Source organism: Pygoscelis adeliae, unplaced genomic scaffold (genome assembly GCF_000699105.1).
Source record: "Pygoscelis adeliae isolate BGI_AS28 unplaced genomic scaffold, ASM69910v1 Scaffold25, whole genome shotgun sequence".
NCBI lineage: Eukaryota > Metazoa > Chordata > Aves > Sphenisciformes > Spheniscidae > Pygoscelis > Pygoscelis adeliae.
This window is the reverse complement of record NW_008824808.1, coordinates 1,870,606-1,890,371: the sequence shown is the minus strand read 5'-3', so window position 1 is coordinate 1,890,371 and position 19,766 is coordinate 1,870,606. Positions and strand designations below refer to the sequence as shown.

The window sequence follows — 19,766 nt, the reverse complement described above, 5'->3', positions numbered from 1 at the left end:
GAGTTCCTTTGTGCTGCTCTTCAGGCGCTCTCCTGCTGACCTGCGTTCCTTCTCCAGGCTCTGGGCATCTATTGCTGGCCCTGGCGTCAAACTGGTAGGAATGGGATGGATTGAGGTTCCCCTCCCCTGGCATCTCTAGTTTAAAGCCCTCTTCACCAGCTTGGCAAGCCTACGACCGAAGATGCTTTTCCCCTTCTCTGACAGATGGACCCTGTCAGCCCCCAGTAGACCAGCCCCCAGGTTTCTCAAAGCGAGTCCCGTGGCCTAAGTAGCCGAATCCCTGGCTGTGGCACCAGTCCCGTAACCATTTGTTGACTCGCCAGATTCGACTGGCCCTTTCAAACCCCTTCCCTTTGACCAGCAGGACTGATGAAAAAACTACCTGCGCTCCAGAGTCCCTTACTGCCGCTCCCAGGGCTCTGTAGTCCTTCTTGATAGTCCTCAGACTGCTCCTCGCTGTGTCACTGGTGCCCACGTGAAACAACAGCAGCAGATAACAGTCAGTGGACTGTACGAGGCTTCGTAGCCTCTTGGTGAAATCCCTGATGCGAGCCCCCAGTAAGCAGCACATCTCTCTAGAGAGTGCATCCAGTCAGCAAATGGGCGCCTCCGTACCTCTCAGAAGAGAGTCACCTACTGCTGTCACCCATCGCCTTTTCCGCCTTTTCTTAGTTGCGCTGGTTGTTATATGGGGGGGCAGATTGGGCTGCATTACTCAGCTCCAGCATCTCTCCTGATGTGATGGGTCTTTCTTCTTCAGTCTGCAGAGCTATGATTCTATGATAAGGCCTTAGTTAAACCTCAGCCATTTTGGTGTTGGTATTAAAGTGAGCCCGAAGACAGCCCACTAAATCTGTGTCACTGAGAAGCGTATGAGTAATGTGCTTGTGCCTTACAGCTACTGCTCTCCACTCAGAGCTTTCACCTTCTTAAGCTGATATCCCTCCCATGGAAGACATGCAGAACACAAGCACCACATAAACAAAGAGTGAGATACCCCCCTCTCCACCAAAAAAATTGCCTTGAGTGTGACTTAGGTTGACTCTAAGCCTTTACAGAGGATGCAGTCCACCAGTGCCTGATTTAGGCATCTGAGACTCTCCAGGCATCACCTTTTTTTCAGGGAATGTATTTTGGTGCCAAAACCTCCACCAGAGCCCACACTTGGCTGCTCTGAATATCTCCTTTTGAACCTCCACATGGGGATTCCCCAAACAGGCACCCAGGTGTCTTCGTTCATGAGTCAAGCAGAATCACAGAATAACTGAGGCTGGCAGGGACCTCCAGTCCAGGCGCTGTGCTCGCTGGTCGTTTGGTCCAGGCTCCTGTTCAAAACAGGTGGCTTAGATGATGTTGCTCAAGACCTTGTTGAGTTTTGAGTATGTTCAACGCTACTGATTTCACAGCCTCTCTGGACACCTGGTGCTCCAAACAGAGAAACACACATAGCCAGTGTCAGGCGTGGTGCAAAGCACAGCGGCCACATTTAGTCTGAAATTGGCAAATGGGGGCTTTGTGAAGCAGGCGCTGCCTAGATGCCCCCCCAGGGCAGACAGCTGCAGGTGACCAGCTCTTCCTTTAAGCCAGCTACCCTCTGCCCCGTATGACCAGACTATAAATCAAGCTACAGAGTGAGGATGCTCCGCAGCCAGCTGAAACCAGCTGCCCGAGGAGAGCATGGAGGGGCCTGCAGGGAGCCTTGCTGCAGGGCTGCTGCCAAGGGTGCAGTGGGGACGCGTCAGGACCCCCGCCAGCTGCAAGGCAGCGTTGCCAGCACCAGCCTTGCTGTAGTTGCTCTAACATTGAGGCATGGTGGGGTGCCCTACAGCCTCCCCCTCCCCAGCAAGCCTTAACGGTGCAGCCTTCTCTTGTCAGCTGTTGCTTCAGCCAAGGCCGGGTACAAAACAGCTCTCAGCTTCCCTAGGGGCATGCAAAGACTCACTGCCCTCAGCTCTGTGGTTTCCTGCAGCACCCTGCCAAGTCCTAGGCAAGCCCAGCATCACTGTGGTCGGCCCCAGCGTTTGCTGGTGCGCTGGTGGCAGTGGCCACCCCTCACCAGTCCCCACCACTGGCCGTGTATTGGCAAAGATCTTCAAGCCCTGACATCCTGTTTACACTGGCTCAAAGGCAAAGTCCTTTTGGTATAACAAGGCAAGCAAGTGTTGCAAAAAGAAATACAAAGTGTATTAGGAAACTGTAGCAGGCAAACTCCAGACACCTTTCAGTCTTGAAATGAAGTACACAATATCCTTGAAATAAAGTACACTATATCCTTTTAATATTTTTTCAATTAAGGCTTTTGCCCACCTTTCTTATCCTAAATATGGTGTTCAACATCCTTCTGTAAGCAGCTCTTAATTAGCATGTCAATCACCATTTTACCGCCAGGCTACACAGCAAGGAGGTGCCAGCTGTGCAGTGCAGAAGGCAATCCTTAGGTTTACTACAGAACCAAGCAGTAGCCTAAACTGGGTGGCAAAGTTTCCCAGTGCAGAGTGCTTCCATGTTACCAGTTCATACAATTCCCAGCACAATTGGGATTTCACCCCCTTCTAGGATATTCCCAACTGCTACTGGAATAAACATGAACGACAAAAGAAGAAAAAATCATGACCCAGCTCCCGAGGGGCGGGGGGGAGAAAAAGAAAGGCATTAAGATATCGTTATTCTGAATGCTCCTGGAAACAAACTGAGCCACATGTAGAGCACCTGCAATATTGTCCTCTTGTCAAGCCAGCTGTGCTGGGACCCAAGGGCTTCCTTCGCTTCCAGAGGAGCACTGATTAATTTATTTCCTGATCCTTAGCTCTGTCTCTCTCTCTTGCTTGCTTTTTTTTTTTTTTTGGCATTATGTTTTTAATAAAACGCTGCCTATGGCAATTTTTCCCTCCAGCCACAAAGAAGACGGAGCGAATTCTGTTCCAGACTGTCTGCTTGTTGTTCCTGAATGCAGTTTGGCTGTGTTCATGCTGCTTATTACTTGGCAAACATTCACGCAAGTGGGTGCACACCATGTGTGTGTTCGGAAGGTTCTTGCTGGGGGGTGCCAAAAATTCCAGTCTCATCCTGGGTCGGTATAAGTGATGAACCTCACTGCAGGATTTTGGTGGGTTTTTTTCAGGCACCTGTGTCCTACTGGGTTACATTTCCCAGCATGACCCACAAGGCCCAGTTGGCCTGAGACCATGGTGTCCCAGCCCAGCTGTCCGGACCCCATTTCCTCACGGTGCCTTGACCTATTGGCAGCTCTCACCTATTTTTGACCTCCGGCAGCTGAAAGGCCTTGCTCATCAGCAGAAAGCTGAGGGCAAAGTCAGTGGTTTGTTGAAATATGGCCAAATTGTGAGGCTCCTGGGAGGACTGAGCCCAGGAAATAGATTTAAAACTCTTGACTACTGAGTGCTTTAAGCACAGTCTAATCACTTCATGAAGAGGCAAAGGCAAAAGGCTGCTCATAAATTATCTGCTGTGAATTATTTGCTCAGTTATAATGATGATAAACCAATCTCTTCAGACAGTTGCATTTACGTAGCTAAATTCTTAAAAAATAAAACAGCCACCTGATCAAATCAGCATGATTAAACTCTCACTGCTGAAACATCTCTTTCACAAATGTGCTGCCATGTGAAAGCAAGTAGAGCAAAGATCCCTGGCATTTCTTCCCGGTTAGCCATCTCGTGTGTGTCACAGGAGGGACCACTCACAGCTGAAAACACTTCCCCTCTTCCTCCTCTGCTGCAGCAAGACTTTTCTGTGGAAGAAGAAACAAAAAGCAATTCACCCCGCTCTCTTTTTTCAGCCATCTGTGGCTTCAAGCCCAGGCCACCGCCTTCCGCTCCCTGCTGCTCCTCTCCTCCTCCCAGGCACCTTCAGGTGCCTGAGTCGGGGCTGCACAGTGCACTCCCTCCTGCCTCCCGTTCTGGATCGGCGTGCTGGTCTTTCTCTCATGAAAGCAACTCATGGTATTTGTGTTTCAGAACAAGACCTGCATCAGATATTGGGGTTTAAACATCGGGCTTAGCCTTGCATGACCTCCCGAAGGGCACCTCATTGCTGCTTCTGCTCAGGCTGGAGCCTTGCCCTTCCTCCTGTGGCCCTCTCCCCTCTGGCCCGCTCCTCTCCCCAGCAGGGACTGTCCTGACCTCCAACAGAAACCTGCTGTTTCTGTCCTCCTCCAGAAACAGCACCTGAGTAAGCCCATTGCATACATCTGTTTAATACACCGCCGCTTTGCTTATTTAGGGCAGAAGCGATGCAGAGGAAGCAAAGTCCAAAAGAAATATACATCATAGGTGTTTCTAACCAACTTGCATGAAGATGGTGTTCAGGTCACAGGCCAGGCTCACTGGCTTTCTGCTCCAGCATGAGCAGTTGCATGAGGCTCCGCGGACCAGGGCTGTCTCCCTAGTTTCCAGAAGGAGAGGACAACCACATCGTCCCCTCCTGGCACCCCCGGGGTGAAGCTTCCATGGGTTTGTCAACCGCACGAGTGACTCGCATTACCCCCCTTCACTCTCAGCTCTCACCCCCGCCATGAATCCCATCCCCTGAGCCAGGAATGAAAATACCCCTACAACATTTACAGCCCTGCTGCAGCAGGTTTTTCTGTAGTGTAGAGCTCAGTCGCCTGCCAGCGTAACATAAGGACTTTTGAAATGTCCTGGGTTTTGCAGTGTGCCTCAGCCACAGGCTGGCTTGCGTGTGGTGTTTAGGGGAGTGCTTTATTTAGGATGAGCTAAACCAATGTGGGATGCAGGGTGTGTTATCAGAGCTGTACGGCAAGCTACAGAAGCGGAGTTCCTCACCCCCCCGACAAAGCCCAAACCCGGCGCTTTCCGTCTCACACAAAGAATTCCAGAAATAGACTTCCTTCTGTTAGAAATATGCCAGGGTCTTCACGCTTCAACCTTGCAGGAGACTATTTAGAGTTGGAAAATGTTTTACAGAACATATTGATTGCATCTAATTCCTGCTTTCGCTTGAAGGTGAAAACTGTCTTTCTAGTCCTCAAACAGAGAAGACAGTATAAACTTCTCCTGAGATAAACATCTGTCTGTCTGTGGCTGCAAATGTTTAGCACTTAAAGGCCTCTCTTTATCTACTGACTTCCTTATACATGTATGTGAACACTGAGAGGATCTCTGCACTCATCTAGTGAGGCTGTCTATGCTATGACAACCCAGTAAAATAAGATGATAAAAATATCGATCTTACATTGGGACTACATCATTTGGCAATGTATAAGAAATGCCTCCCCAGACTCAGAAGTGGCAAGAGTCATCGCTTCAGAGATCAGGATGAAAATACAAGGCCTACTCAGGGCTGTTTCAGTGCATCATTGCAACAATTGTCTGAGAATCTTTCAAAATAAAATACTATTTTTTGAAAGAGCAAAGCCTTTTATACAGGGTATATAAATGCCTGGAATGACAAAAACAGTATTTCAGCCTTGATCCAACAAAACTGAACTAAGGCTGTCAGAGAAAGGATCTGGTAAAAGAAAACACAAAGCCCATCTGCTCACACCACCAAGAAAAACAGCTACACGGTGCTGCCACCAAGGAGAATTATAACTTGCAGCGCATGGGTTAACAGACAGGGTATTCAGGAGCAGCCCATAAGAGAGGCACTTAGCAAGTGAAAGATGATAACTTGAATCCAGCCTTATTTCTGGAAAGGTGAGGTTTCCTCCTTTGGTGAAATTGAAGCCAGAGTATCGATTCTCTTCAACTGAGATACCCGCTTTCCATCAGCCATCCGGTGCTCCTGGAGGCAGAAGAAAGTAGGCCATACCTTTAATTAGCTAAAAGGTTTTGAACAGGACATAAATCTCATACCAAGACTTCTAATTTTCCAGTTGTTAAGCCTCGTACACTTTTACACAGACTTGCTCATGTGCTTTGGCTGCAACCCCTTTTGCTCATCTAATCCCCATGTGAGAAGCAGAAGCAGTATTTCTGTAACATGACAACGTCACCGGCACTTCAGCCTCTCCACTGAGGAGGAGTTTGCAAAAGCAACTTGCAGGGGATTAGGCTGAATTTTTTCTTGTAATGCTTTGAATAGCATAGCGAAATGCTCCCATGTTTTAAGGCATTAATGGCATCTCCCATTAAGCAGCAGGTTGTGTAGCCTAAGTACTTCTGGAAAGGACATGTAAGCCTTATTAAATAAGGAAAAAAAATCAAGGCAATTTTATTTTAATGTAGGAATGTTAACATTAATTTGCTTGTCTTGCAATAATTTCTGGAATGGTTGCTTTTAAGAACCTAATCTTAACAAAGCCATAGGAAATGGAAGAAAGAATTTAAATTAACCTACTTCATCCATTTATAAATTGTTTGGGTTAATCACAGTAAACCAAACAGGATTCAGCCATACTTAAACAGAGCCTTTGCCCAAGTATAAACTGTTTATTATATCCATGACACACAACCAGACAAAGTTCATTCCTGATCTGGGCAACAGTCTAATTTGGTTTTATTAGCTCTAGAGGAAAACATTTTGGCAGAAGAAGGTTCACTTTTCAATGTAAAACATTCTCAGGAAAACTATCCCAAGAGCGAGCGAGCGAGCGATGCCGCAGAGTCTCGCCACCTTCACCACATCAGCAGCTTGGCCTAAAATTGGCTCCTAAGGCAGGGCAGGCCCTTCCCTGGTGGGAGCAGGGCTGCACAGGGAGCCAGGAGGGAGCCTGAGCATGGGCAGCGAATGGTCAGACAGCTGAAGCATGGAGAGATGAAGCCTACTCCATGTGCCTTCATGTGCTCACATTAAGAGACATTTAGTAAGACCATCCCTTCGCCTCACTGTAACACCGCTGAGGTCAATAGGTTTGACTTCAGTGCTTTGACCTATTACGTCTACGGATTATAGGCAGATTCTTAGAATGGACAATGTGCTTTTCATACCAACATATGGACAGTGGTCACAGACTAGTTTAAAAAGTGGTTGCTCTTTTCTTTACGTGTCTTCACATTGCTTCTAATGATACGGAGTATCAGGTTCAAAAATCCTAGCGAGAAATGCAATGGGTTTTTGCAAATAAATTTTTGCCTTTCAATTTTCCAATGAGAATTTTGACAGTCCTTAGTGAGTCTTGATTGCCATGTGGGTTGGCTAGGCTAGAGCTCTGTATTTTTGCATTACTTCCCCTGATGTGCAAAATCAATCATATTAGCTTCTAGAAGAGATGGAAATTTATTTCGTGGACAAATGCACGAAAAAAGCTTTGGATACAGGGTCAGACAGGTCAAATGATGATGTTAACCTTTTTTCATCTCCTTTTCTGTACGTGAGGTCAATGCATTAGCAATTGGAATGTATGAATGCTATAGAGCGAATTACTCCTCTCGCCATCATAGCAACACACTTCTTGCTTGAACCACACATCCTGAAAATAATAATAAAATTATTAACTTGAGGATATTAAATGCTCTGATGAATACCTTGTGTATGCTTGTGACTCCATTTTGCTATACTTTATGGTAAGAATTGCATTTTTAAATAACTGCTTTAATTGTCTTCCAGGAGTAGTTAAAATGAAATTATAGGTATTGTGAGCTGCATGTAGTGCTTTCATTAAGACAATAATTATGGGGGAAGGGCTCTTCATCGGGCAGGGGGCTGGAGCTCTTTTTTTTTTTTTTCATGTCTTATGCAATATCCCCTACAAGATTGCCTCATCAGGCTCAATACTCCGGGACCAGAGCAATGTTTTTATCTTCCAGTTCTAAAGAAACCCAGCAAACTAAATAGTGAGGGCATTTTTCATGAAGAAAAATGTAAAAAAAACAGAAAAGAAATCCCTTCAGGAAGAACTGCACAACTGAAAAGAAGGGTGGCTAGAAAGGCCAAAATGTTTAGTACTCATTTGGTTGTATCAGTCTTCTCCCTAGCTACAATCAGAAAATAAAAGATTAATTCTCAAACTAGCACAGGATAAGAAAAGGGTGGAAAACGCTTAGTATATTGTATTGTTTCAGCCTGACTGATCTGGATGAAATTCATCCTCACAGTCTCAGATCCATTCATGCTTGTCTTTGACTACTCTGACTCTCCTGCATAAAATGGAGGTACTTGTCCGACTCCAAATCCAAACTCATGTCCCAGCCACGTCGTGGCTCCGTACCGAGGCAAGACTTTGATGCTCACCCATCTTCCCCTTCCCAGACCCCTGGTTTCCCGCAGCACCAGGCACATGGCCCTGACAGGCCTTTCAGCACCCTCCAGCCTCAGCTCCGTCCACAGCCAACCTGAGGTTCAACTACTTGAGGACCAAATTCCCTGAGCTGCAATGTGCCCCAGAAAGGATTCCTGCAGTTGCACAGCTTGCTCCCGTGTTGCCAAAGGGGCAGAGGTGGTACTTACCGTTTGAAAGGGGGCAAGAGGAGCTGGGGACTGTTCAGGTCCCTGCGTCTCAGGAAATTACAGAGGGTGGGAGGAATCAAACTATTTGAAGGCAACTGGGAAAACAATGAGAAGAGGGTAGCAGTCAACATGGATTCATCATGTGTTTGGGGTTTTTTTCCTACAGGACGGTAGCTCTTGTAAAATGGAGAAGATAAGATACAGTAAATATCATATGGCTTGAGCTTAGAAAGGCTTTTGACATCACCTCAAATGATATTATTATTAGCAAACTAGGGAAATGTTCACTAAATTCAAGTACAGAGTGGGTGCAAAGCTGGCTTGAAAGACACAATAGTTACTATGTAGATCCCTAGGTCCCTAGGAGGTGACCCACAGTGACCCAGGTCTAGCCCCTATTCAGTATTTTAAATAATAGCCTAGGTAATGGATTAAAATATATGCTTATTAAATCTGCAAACTGTATTGTGTTGTGAGAGACTGCATGTGTGCTGCAGGATGGACTGACAATTCAAATTGTTCTTGACAGATTGAACAAATCATAGAATCATAGAATGTCTCAAGTTGGAAGGGACCCGTAAGGATCATCGAGTCCAACTTCCTGCTCCTGGCAGGACTACCTAAAACTAAAACATATGGCTAACAGCATTGTCCAGACGTTCCTTGAACTCTGACAGGCTTGGTGCCATGACCATTTCCCTGGGGAGCCTGTTCCAGTGACCAACCACCCTTTCAGTGAAGAATCTTTTCCTAATGTCCATTCTGAACTTCCCTTGACGCAGCTTCAGTCCATTTCCTCATGTCCTATTGCTGGTCACCAGAGAGAGGAGATCAGCACCTCCCCCTCCACTGCCCCCCTTGAGGAAGTTGTAGACTGCGATGAGGTCACCCCTCAGCCTTCTCTTCTCCAAGCTGAACAAACCCAGTCACCTCAGCCACTCCTCATAAGTCTTGCCCTTGAGACCTTTCACCATCTTGGTCATCCTCCTCTGGGCACACTCTAATAGTTTGATGTCCTTCTTATATTGAGGCGCCCAAAACTGCTCACAGTACTCGAGGTGGGGCCGTACCAGTGCAGTGCAGAGTGGGACAATCACCTCCCTTGACCAGCTAGCTATGCTGTGCTTAACAAAAAAACATGATCCTCTTTAGTGGGGACACTTACAAAGGAGTAATTAAGCATACAGATATCTAATGGGGAAAAACCATGTAAAGCAGCTGGCCAAAGAAGCTCTAGTGCTGAGAGTGGATCACAAACCTAACAAGAGTCAATAGCATCTTGCTGTTACAAAAGGTGAACATCACACTGTGATGTATAAGCAGCAGTGGTGGCTGAGAGATGTACAAAGTAATCCTGCCTCTCTTTTAAACCCTGGGAAGGTTTCAGAGGACTGCTCTGTCTTGTTTTGGGTAGCAGAATAATCAGAAGACTTAGAAACATGGCCTCTGAGGAAACGTGGGAGGAGCGACTATTATTCAGAACTAGAAAAAAAGATGATTAAGGGGCAATAAGATAATAAACTTCGAACATGTAGAAGTTGCAAAGAGGAAAAATATGTGTTGGCCCTAATCATGGTGGATGGATCAAGCACAGCAGGGAAAATCTAGATTATCCATTAAGAAAACTTCATGGGAAGGCTGCAGGATGTCCAGCAATTTTGGTCATGAATTATAGACTAGGCAAAGGTTAGACACTAGTTCTCTGATATCACTGATCCTATCTCAGGATGGAGGTCATATAATCTCGATGACATCTTGAGATCCTTTCCCGCCACAGAGGTTGCAGTTCTGTGTTCGGTCTGTGTCTCTAAAGGACTGAGTTCAGGGTGGTCAAGAAGCTGGAAATTTTGTTCTGTGGGAAATTCCAAAATGCGCTGGGGCACGAGGGCAGGACATCCTCTTTTGTAACTCACCATAGAACATCAGTATTTCTCATAGAAAGGAAAATATAAAAAAACCCAAGGCATTTGGATTGCTTCAGAATAAAATCAAGCCTGGAAACTCAGCACTCTGAGGCCATACAGCTTAAAAGTGGCTTGCATGCTCCTGACTCCATTTTTAACCTTGGTAAAGAGCAGAGTAAGGAATCACTGCTCAGCTGAGGGGCTCAGAGTCGGGGAAGTGCATTTTTCATGGCACCCTGAGCTCTCCATTGCTCAGCTTGGATGCCCCAAACACACCAGTGTCATCATGGGTTACACAGCATGGAAACACATTCCCATCACTGTTTAGGCAGGACGACAAGAAATGATCACAGGTCTGCATGTATTTCCCTAAAGCCCATTGAAATGCAATGTTTTCACAGGAGACTGCCTAAAACAAAGCGACATTTTCTGACAAATCATTTTTGTCTGAAAAATCCCAAGAATTTTTAGTTCCAATTCTCTCCTCAGCCACGTATGAGATGTCCACGAGTGCTCTTTGGAAGAGACATCCTGTGTGTGGCACAAGTTGGTTACCAGAGGACACACCAGTAGATGGAGCACACGACTAGGCAGCGCTGCTCTTTGGCTCTGTAAAACCAGTTAATATTCTCACTGTTCACTGCTCGCAGCTTGAGACAACAGAGCTGAGGGGTAGAGGCCTGGACGAGCCACCGAGTCTGCCGCCCTGCTAGGGTTTCCTTGCTGCCATGCTCCAGATGAGAGGCTAGATCTGCTTTGATGTTTACCACTGAATTTCTTGGCTGGCTGACTTTATTTATATGGCATTTAGGCTTAGCTCATACACTGCTATTTATGCCGTCATTATACTTATCCCCACAATTTTCTGTTTCCCAAGTGTTTAGTACATCCTACCTCTAACCAAAAAGTTCTTGCCGCTTTTTGCAAGTCCCCAAAAATTTTGCACTTTGTTTGACTGAGTCTCCCCTGCCACAAGCTCTTAAAATCACCTAGTTCTTCACACATGTCAAACTCTAAAACTTCCAACATAGCTTCATCAGCAAATTTCATGAACATACGTCTGATCTTTCTGAAAGGGTTAGTGATGACAGTATAAAGCTAGATTAGCCCAGAATCAATACCGGTAATTGAGTGGTATCTTCCTTTCTCCATCACTCGTTTTCATCTTTCACTGGATAGTCCTATCCACCTTACATTTTCCATCCTGCTTCCCATCTTATGTAGGTTTTCCCAAATGATGCCACATCAAATACTGTAAGAGTCCAGTCTAGAAAGTAATTTTCTTTTTTTTCCCAGAAAGCTCTCTGCTTAGCCTAGCACTATCTCCCTCTGCTAAGCCCGTATCACACTATGTCCCATTTTTCACTCACTGCTGTCTCCTGGTAGTGACTCCTTCAACAATTTTTCTAAAGCCACAGTGCAAGTTTTCACAAAAATAGAAGTTTTAAGTTCCTTATGCATCATTCTTCTGTAAAACAGCTCAACCAACATTTCTTTCTCCCACCCTTTGTCTTATTTAGTTTCCCAAGGCCAAATTGGTCTACCACGTTGTACAGTGCACAGTGAAGTCCTGAGCTTGGTGGTACCATAGTTCTGACAGGAGCAGCGAGCGATCATCATCTGAACATCTAGACAAATCCATTGCTGAGAAAAAGAAGGCAAAATGCCACTTCAAGATACCAAGCTGAGCACTGCTTTTGCTTCAGCTTTCAATCTTCCCCCTTCTGCTACCCTTGACATTTTTCCTATGGTGCCAAATACTGAAAATCTCCCTCTGAAAAAATGTCCAGGCATGAGAGAGGGTACAGAAACAGAACAAGAGTAAAAATCTGTATCACCTGGCACAAAAGGGGCAGGATGTATAAAGCTGCAGCTGCCAGTGCCTGCCAGAGTTAAGGAGTCAATTCCCAGAATGACAAGCTGAGTGAAAGTTTCTTGGAAGAACAGTGTTTTGCAGAGGACAATATAGACCGCACAGTCCCAAAGGCAGATGTTATTTTCCATAGGCCTCTGCTATTTCATGGCAAGTGCTTTCATCATACTTTCCATTTTTAAATAGCCCAGTAGAAATTAACACTCTCCGAGTTACTTACAAGAAATTATTTCATCAAAACAGAACATGTGTTTGACAGAACTATTAAGGGTCCACGTCCCTCACTTTGTATTATTTGCCTTTATGCTTCATAAAATAAAGGTTTTACTGATTTTTTTTAAATGAATTTAAAAACTGTGATCCATTGTACTTCAATTGTACACAAGCTACTAAGGCTTAAAGTGGTCATCGCTGTTGGACTCTTCCAAGATTACCCTTTCAGTATCACTTTTATTATTGAGAATGCAAACTTCACCTTGATAGATACAAAAATCATTACTGTACTACAAAGTGTCCTGCCTTCTGAAAGGGCTTGTCTAGGATCAGTGGATGGACCATGCTATGTTGGGGCAGATTGCGGCAGTGTCAGGGTATATGCAAGTTCTTTGATGGCTCCATGATGGGTACTGCTTCACCGCTCCACTCCTGCAGCACAGCCATGCAGCACGTTCACGTACATTAGATTTAGTAGAGGTTAATCGTTTGCACGACCATTGTTTCCTTCTGTGGGTTTGCCTCGAAACCTTTGACGTTCTCTTTATTGTACCTCTTGCTGTGCAAATTTGTTTTGTTTTGCTTCTCAAAGTAATTTTTGGTTGATTATTGTGTAGTTACAGAATTAGAGTAATAACATCTAATTGTACATCTGAAGCAAAACCATGTAATTGTGGGAAAGTAGATTCAATTTAAAGAAAGAAAACCCCTCCACCAGGGTTTCTCATGGTTTGCACGGTGTATTTGCCAGGCAGTGCTGCTTTGATTGCATCTAACCTGCAATTAGCATGTGCAATTAAGACATAATGAATGTGTGCAATTGCATTATTTCAGGATGTAACTGTAGCAATATTTAGCAGTGACTGTACTAGGCACAGCGCTTATAAGCTGAAATGATTTATCAGCATTTATCAATTATGCCACAGGATGGAGGGCAGGCGCGTGAGTGGGCCTTACCTACAAGTGATTTCCAGGATGAACACACTTCACTCTCCCGTTGAAAACCCATGGAATTAGGCAGCAGGGAAGAGAGGCTGGGCAGATTTGGCACTGTTGAAAACGGGGGACTCAAACAACACTTTCAGCTTCCCATTGGCTTGTCATAGAGCTCGTGTGTGACATAATAGAAAGCAGACTTAGCATTTAGTATTTCTGAATTATTATTCTCCTCTGCCTTCAACATTTTGTATCAGTTTTGTAAGCCCAATCATGCTACTCAATTTTTATTTAAAAATAAAAATTATTTGAGCATGAAGTAATGCTGTGATCTGTGTGTATGAATGAGGAAACCTCAGGCACATAGCATTTTTACACGCTCTTACCTGGTATTCTGGGAATGCAACTCTACCAGTTCTACCAGGCGTCTCTTAAAGGACATTACTTGTCCTTTAAGGGTCAAATGATATTTGAAAAGCATCTTAACACATCACTGAAGGATACAAATGAAAATACATTTCAATTCAGTCTCACAGAAATAAAGATAAATTTGAATCTCTAGGCACGAACCTTGAATAGATAACCGAGATATTCTGAGTGCCAAGCTGCTGGTGTTGAAATGAAAGATCCCAGTGATAAAACTCAGGGCCCAATCCAGCAAGGGCTTCCAGTTAACTCAGTGAGAGTTAGAAGCACTAAAGTCATACATAACCAGACTTTACTGATTTGTATTAATCTGTCACAGAAAATCATATTCGAAGTCCTGAGGCCAGGACTGCTTGTTCCAGGCACGATGATTTGTGTGAGTGATCTTGCACACAGACCCAGCACAAAACACCCAAAGTTCTCACAAGATGCATCCACACAACTGAGAGCACAAACTGCCTCAGCATCTCTTCTGTCTAAGTATTTCCTTCCTTTCCTAAAGCTCCGTATTGAAAAAAGATTATTAAAAGTAGACACAAGAAATTACAAAGACTGAAACAGCCAGTGGATCAGCTTCTACACCGATTTATACCTGTACCTCATTACTTCCAGAACTTGGCTTAGCATCCTGAGAGATGGCATTTCTCAGTAACTAGGAGAGGGAGCTCATGGGCCAATCCCACCTGGCTAGAAGAGTAAATAAGTAAATAAATAAAATGGCCATTTCTGTAAAAACAATTTAACTTCTGCATTTGAAAGGAGGAGTAAGATAAATTGTGACACATTTTCATCCAAGATGTTTATTAAAGATGATATGGGCACAGCACACAGATAAACCACATCCTGAAGCAGGGTTAGACTACGTTTCACATTTTAATGCTGTGCTGGCAGTTTGTTGTTTCTCCATCTGGAGAGCTCATGCATACCTTCTTTATACATCTCTTTGCAGTTTTAGATTGACAAATGACAAACACAACCTGTATTTATAAGGGTGTAATTTACTTCACTTTTTATTAAAATCACCAGCTACAAAATAGACATTTTGTACATACTAGTCCTAAATAGGCAACTATGAGAAAATTACATTAGTCCTGAAATGAAACCATCATATCGCGCACCCAGGACATGATAAGAGGTCAGCAATAATAGAAATTATATGGAGATGAGATAAGGTACTCGCGTCACACTGGAAGGCTAACCTATACCTTTGAAGAAATCAGTGCACATGTTGATCGGAGAATTATTTTCTGCAAACATCTAAAAAGTTCCATTTTGCTCTCATTTGAAAATACTATAGCCACTACTGCTACAGAAGGGAACCGGTTACTTCAGTCTGACATGTGCCATAAGTGTCATGGTAGCTGGAAACAGAAATGCACTAACAACATGATGAGAAACAAGACAGTAACACTTTTTTGATAGTAGCGGTGTCACGGAACACCATGGACCAAATTCTTAGCTGACAGAAGGTGACATAGCTCCCCCTGAATCAAAAATCAAGTACTCGCCAAGAATCGGGACCATAATCAAAACATCCTGACACTGTATTCTGTCTTTCCTTGCAAAGTCAAAGAAGAGAAGGAGAAGGGGTAACAGTCCTATCTAATTCAAGAAACAACAGCAGTGCCATCCCATCCATCCAGCACCCCTTGCGTACTCTGCACTCTACCCAGAGTGCCTGGGAGGCTAAATAAGCCTTATGGGCCCTGAATTTAGTTAAGCATTTTCCAAGCTGGTATAGCCAGAAGCACAAGATAGTAAGTGATCAAGTGAGCCGCAGGTATTACAGGGCAGAATCCAGGGACCACATCATTATATTCATTTTTATGTTAATATCCATGTGGGTTTTGGCTTAAAGTCCAGTGGCTTACTATAACAGCAGAAGAATATTCACTTCCAGGACACTGTTAAAGGCATCTGTCAAGTGCTGCAGGGTGACTCTTGCTCCTATCTACTGCTCCGATAGCATGACCTCCTTGGGTATCATGACTTTCCATACCATAATCCTGGAGACTGGAAGTAGGAATGTCATGCAATGTTGGATCCTAGTACAACGTAGGAAATGAAAACAAGAAAGCATTGCGTTTAAAGACAGCTTTCAGCATGACAGAAAACATTATAGCAGGAAGATTCATATTGGCCAGTGCCACCTCAAATACAGAATAAGGAACAAACATCACAACACTGAAGTTAAGTAGGCATTGATTACAAGGTGAAAGACATGGTTATTTCCATTGCTTTGCTGCAAGAACTTCACCCCAAGAAATAAATTTCTATCTTTATAAAATGGATCATTTTACAGAATACAAACAGATCAAAAGTAAATTGTAATTCTTAACACAAACATGAAGTTTAGAATTTAATTTTGCAATTTAAGATTGACCAAAAATACTCAGACTGTTCATATCCTAAAATCACAGGCAGGCTTTCCCTGATCACCACCACCTTAATCTCAGTGCCAAAATATAAATTATATACTGATAACATAAGATTGAGTCATCTCAAATCTGTAGGAAAATACAGACAGACAATGACAAATATGTAATTTTGCTATGCTCTTAATATATAGTCACCATGCATAAATATATATGTATTTTTCAGGTAAATATATTTATTTTTTCTCTGTGATAATTTCAAAGTGCATCTAAAAGCTGCTAAATAAATCTTTACACTTTAAAAACAGAGGAAGGGGAACAGCAGTTCAGAAATGCCAGGTAACTCCTGTTAACAAAGAGGTAAGAAGTTCTAAGTGCTATTCCAAAATTCTCAGCTCTGTTAAAGTGGTGGTGATATTTTGGGTGGGCAACATTGGCAAACACTGACTGGGCCCAATCGTTGTATTTCATAGAATCACAAAATCAGTTAGGTTGGAAGGGACCTTAGTAGGTCATCTGGTTCCACCTGCTCAAAGCAGGGTCAATATTGGTTGCCTGGGGCTTTGTGCAGGCAGGTCCTGCAAACCTCCCAGGATGGCGACTTGCACAACCCCATGTTGACTGTGCTCACGGTGGAAAACCTGGGCAATCCACCTAGTTAGGGGCCTTGAGGAATGCTTCATACAAGTCCACGATGTTCAGTCTTATCAGTGTCATTACCAACCAGGTCTCTATCCTTAAATACATACGAAACTAAAATATTGACAGAGTAGACAAGAGTATTTACTAGCATTTTAAAGCTCACTGAGCTAAATCCAGTCCTAACAGTAACTTCAGAGGAGTGTTGCCTGCATATGTAAGTGACCAGTTTGAGCTACACTTGTGCACAGGCACCCCATAAATAGCTGCCCTCCCTGGGATGTAGACACCATTTTCAGAAGTGCTCCCTTCTCGAGGGAACACTTCCCAGAATGGCGGCAGTGGTGCTGCAAGCACCGGCCTGCCCCCAGCCACTCTCAGCCCCCATCAGCAAATACTTTCCTGTGAAGGGGTGTTCTACCTGCCAAGCTCTCAACATCACTCTGTAAAACGACAGTTTCCAAACTATATGTCAAGCTTTTTACTACCTTTCACAAAACAGCACCAGAATGCTGCTGCCATTCTTTCTCCATACATATCACACATGAGCAGCGCCTGGTGCTGTGGAGCTACAGCTACAAGTCCTTAGCAAGCAGTTCAATTTCATCCAGCAAGAAGTCCATGTCCTCTCGACTAACTTGCGGGCTGATCACCACCTGGCGGAAGAAGTTGACTTTGCCCTGGTGAGGCTGGTACCCAAGCATCATGCTGCCCTTCTTCATCATCCTTTCTTTAATTACAGGAGCAACCTGAATGCAGAGATAAAAAAAGGGTTGATGTCACACTCAGAAATACAGCAGATTTGGGCAGGAATTTTGTATTTTGTGACTTAAGTTTTTTTGAAGTGTCTGAGTTTTGCACCCCTTGCCTGCCTTCCCACTGCCTGCCCCAAGAAACATTAAAGCTCAGACCGACAGGTTTAGAGGCAGACTGTGCACTGAGACGCTCAGGTTCTGGGACTCCCGGCAGAATCAGAGCAAGATCTAAAGCCCTCAAAAAAGCCTGCTGCTTGGGGCATTCACCTGTGACATGGCAAAGCTTGGGTTAAGGTCCCTAGTCTTCCTGATTTAGATCAAAGGTTTGAACTCAGGAAGAACATCAGCTGCAGCTGGTATAAGTCAGGGTTTCTCTCCTTGTGCTAACTAGGCTAAGCTTGACTACTCGCCCTTGATGGCCCTTCACATCTTCTCCGTATCTGCAAAGTAGCTCTCCCTAAAGGACACTCTCCATTGAACCCTTGTGAAACTTAAGCTGCCAAAGAAGTCAGTGTGATGCAATATTAAGGGAGAAGGCCTGATCCTGGAGCTTAAGAGTTCATCTCTTAGATTTAAGGCGTTTTGCTACACCACTCTTGTGTTGAATGGGATGAAATCTCACAGGTGTCTCACTGCAGAATAAAAAAACATGAGTAAGATTGGCAGAGTCAGGTATAGCTGAACACTTGATCTCATCCCAGCAGGGCTATTAACCTTGTCCAATTAATCTTCTGCTTAACTTTAAGTGTGTGAGTAGTTCTGTGTTCTCATGCTTGAAATCAGTCACAAGCTTAAATACATTGCTGGATTAAGTACTCTCTTTGTTGGAAGACAGAATTCAACATAAGTAAGTATTTTGACAGAAGCAGTATTTTTAAAAATGCGTTGCATTTTAATATATTACTAATAACACTACTGTATTTCAGAACAGTGCATTCCTTTTCTTCCTTTTGCGACGGTTTGACTTTGAACTAAGCAAATAGGTGTATGACCTGACCTTGGTTTCTGCATTAATTTATTTCAGCTTTAAAAGTTACTGCCAGAAACTACCACCTGATCTGTGAAAGAAAAATGATGATGCCAACCTTGCCTTAATAGCTTTATTTTTACATGGCACATTTTAGTAGGCAAGTCCCATACAGTTTTCTTAGATAGAAACAGCTAAGATTTTCACACTAACAGCCTAGCTTTCCCATATTTGTTTAGTGGTACATGTCTAAATTACCATTGTTTCAAGATGTATATTGAATTCAGAGGAAGAATGTTCATGGTTCTAACTTAATTTGCCTCTCTGATTTTGGTTTATCTTTGTCACAAAGCTATGTGGTTTATTTAGTGTTTGGTTTCTAAACTATGAGAGTGATAGAGTCAGAATTCTAATTAAAGTCCAGAGTGTGACCTCAGTATGAATTATGCACATGAAAGCAATGAATATCCTTTCAGAAGGCAATGTGCAATCAGAATTTTCGTTTTTTGCATATTGCTGCAAGCAAAAAATAAGAAATAAGTTGTGAAAGTAGTTCTGATAAACATTTAGGAAACAAGAAGATAACAATGAGGACAGGAACACTCAGATTACAACAAGAAGTGTTAAGAGGCATACTGTGATACCTTCAGTCGCATTCGATAGCACCTTTTTCCAGAAAATCCATAAAATCTAATGTGGAGCTCCAGGTGTGCCTCCTTCGTAAAGATCCTAATGAAAGCTACCAATGAAAACACAATTCTGCTGTGTATCTGCAATGCGTATGTCATTTAGAAACAGGAGTAGTCAAACATATCCCTATGCCATCACCCACCTGGGTTTCTGTCTGCCTAGCAAATGATTCAAGGATTCCTCAATTTTTTTGTTTTATAGCTCAGAATGACATCAGACTAACCTCATTTAGTCCATACTCAAGAGAAAAAAACAAACTAAAACAAAACAAAACACTGGAGTTCTGCTTGGATAGAGATGGTAGCTATTTTGCGTAAGACAGCCTTCTTCACCCTGAAGAGTGTGTTACTCGGCAAACAATCCTCTCTGCTTCAGACCAAATATTCCAAACTGCATCCTAACAAATCGCTGAACACAGTACTGTGCAGTGCTAACACTAGGGCAAAATCTGGGCCTTATAATTGTTCTTGCACAATTTGCCAGTGGTGGAATCAAATGGGAAGACTCTTGGTTGGGAACGCTTCTGGTTATGCACACTTGTGAACAGACCTGCAACACACGTTCTCTTTAACAGTGATAAAAACTCTCCTACTTCTCCTACAGGTTGCATGTGTTGAA

At 43.7% G+C, this 19,766-nt stretch overlaps 1 protein-coding gene across 2 annotated transcripts in view; it reads right to left on the bottom strand.

The window, feature by feature from the left end:
- Positions 1-5,428: 5,428 nt before the first annotated feature.
- The window catches only part of GADL1 (glutamate decarboxylase-like 1), an 82,139-nt gene continuing 67,801 nt past the window's right edge, over positions 5,429-19,766 (bottom strand). Inside the window, exons 14-15 of one of the 2 annotated variants that reach the window (XM_009324175.1) lie at positions 8,371-8,465; positions 5,429-5,766 (exon numbers count right to left, since the gene is read on the bottom strand). In XM_009324175.1, coding sequence (XP_009322450.1) covers positions 5,727-5,766; positions 8,371-8,465 — 135 coding nt within the window. In that variant the 3' untranslated portion in view covers positions 5,429-5,726. Of the gene's footprint in view, positions 5,767-8,370; positions 8,466-14,506; positions 17,486-19,766 lie in introns of those variants that run through there. The other variant, XM_009324173.1, reaches the window with a different exon arrangement.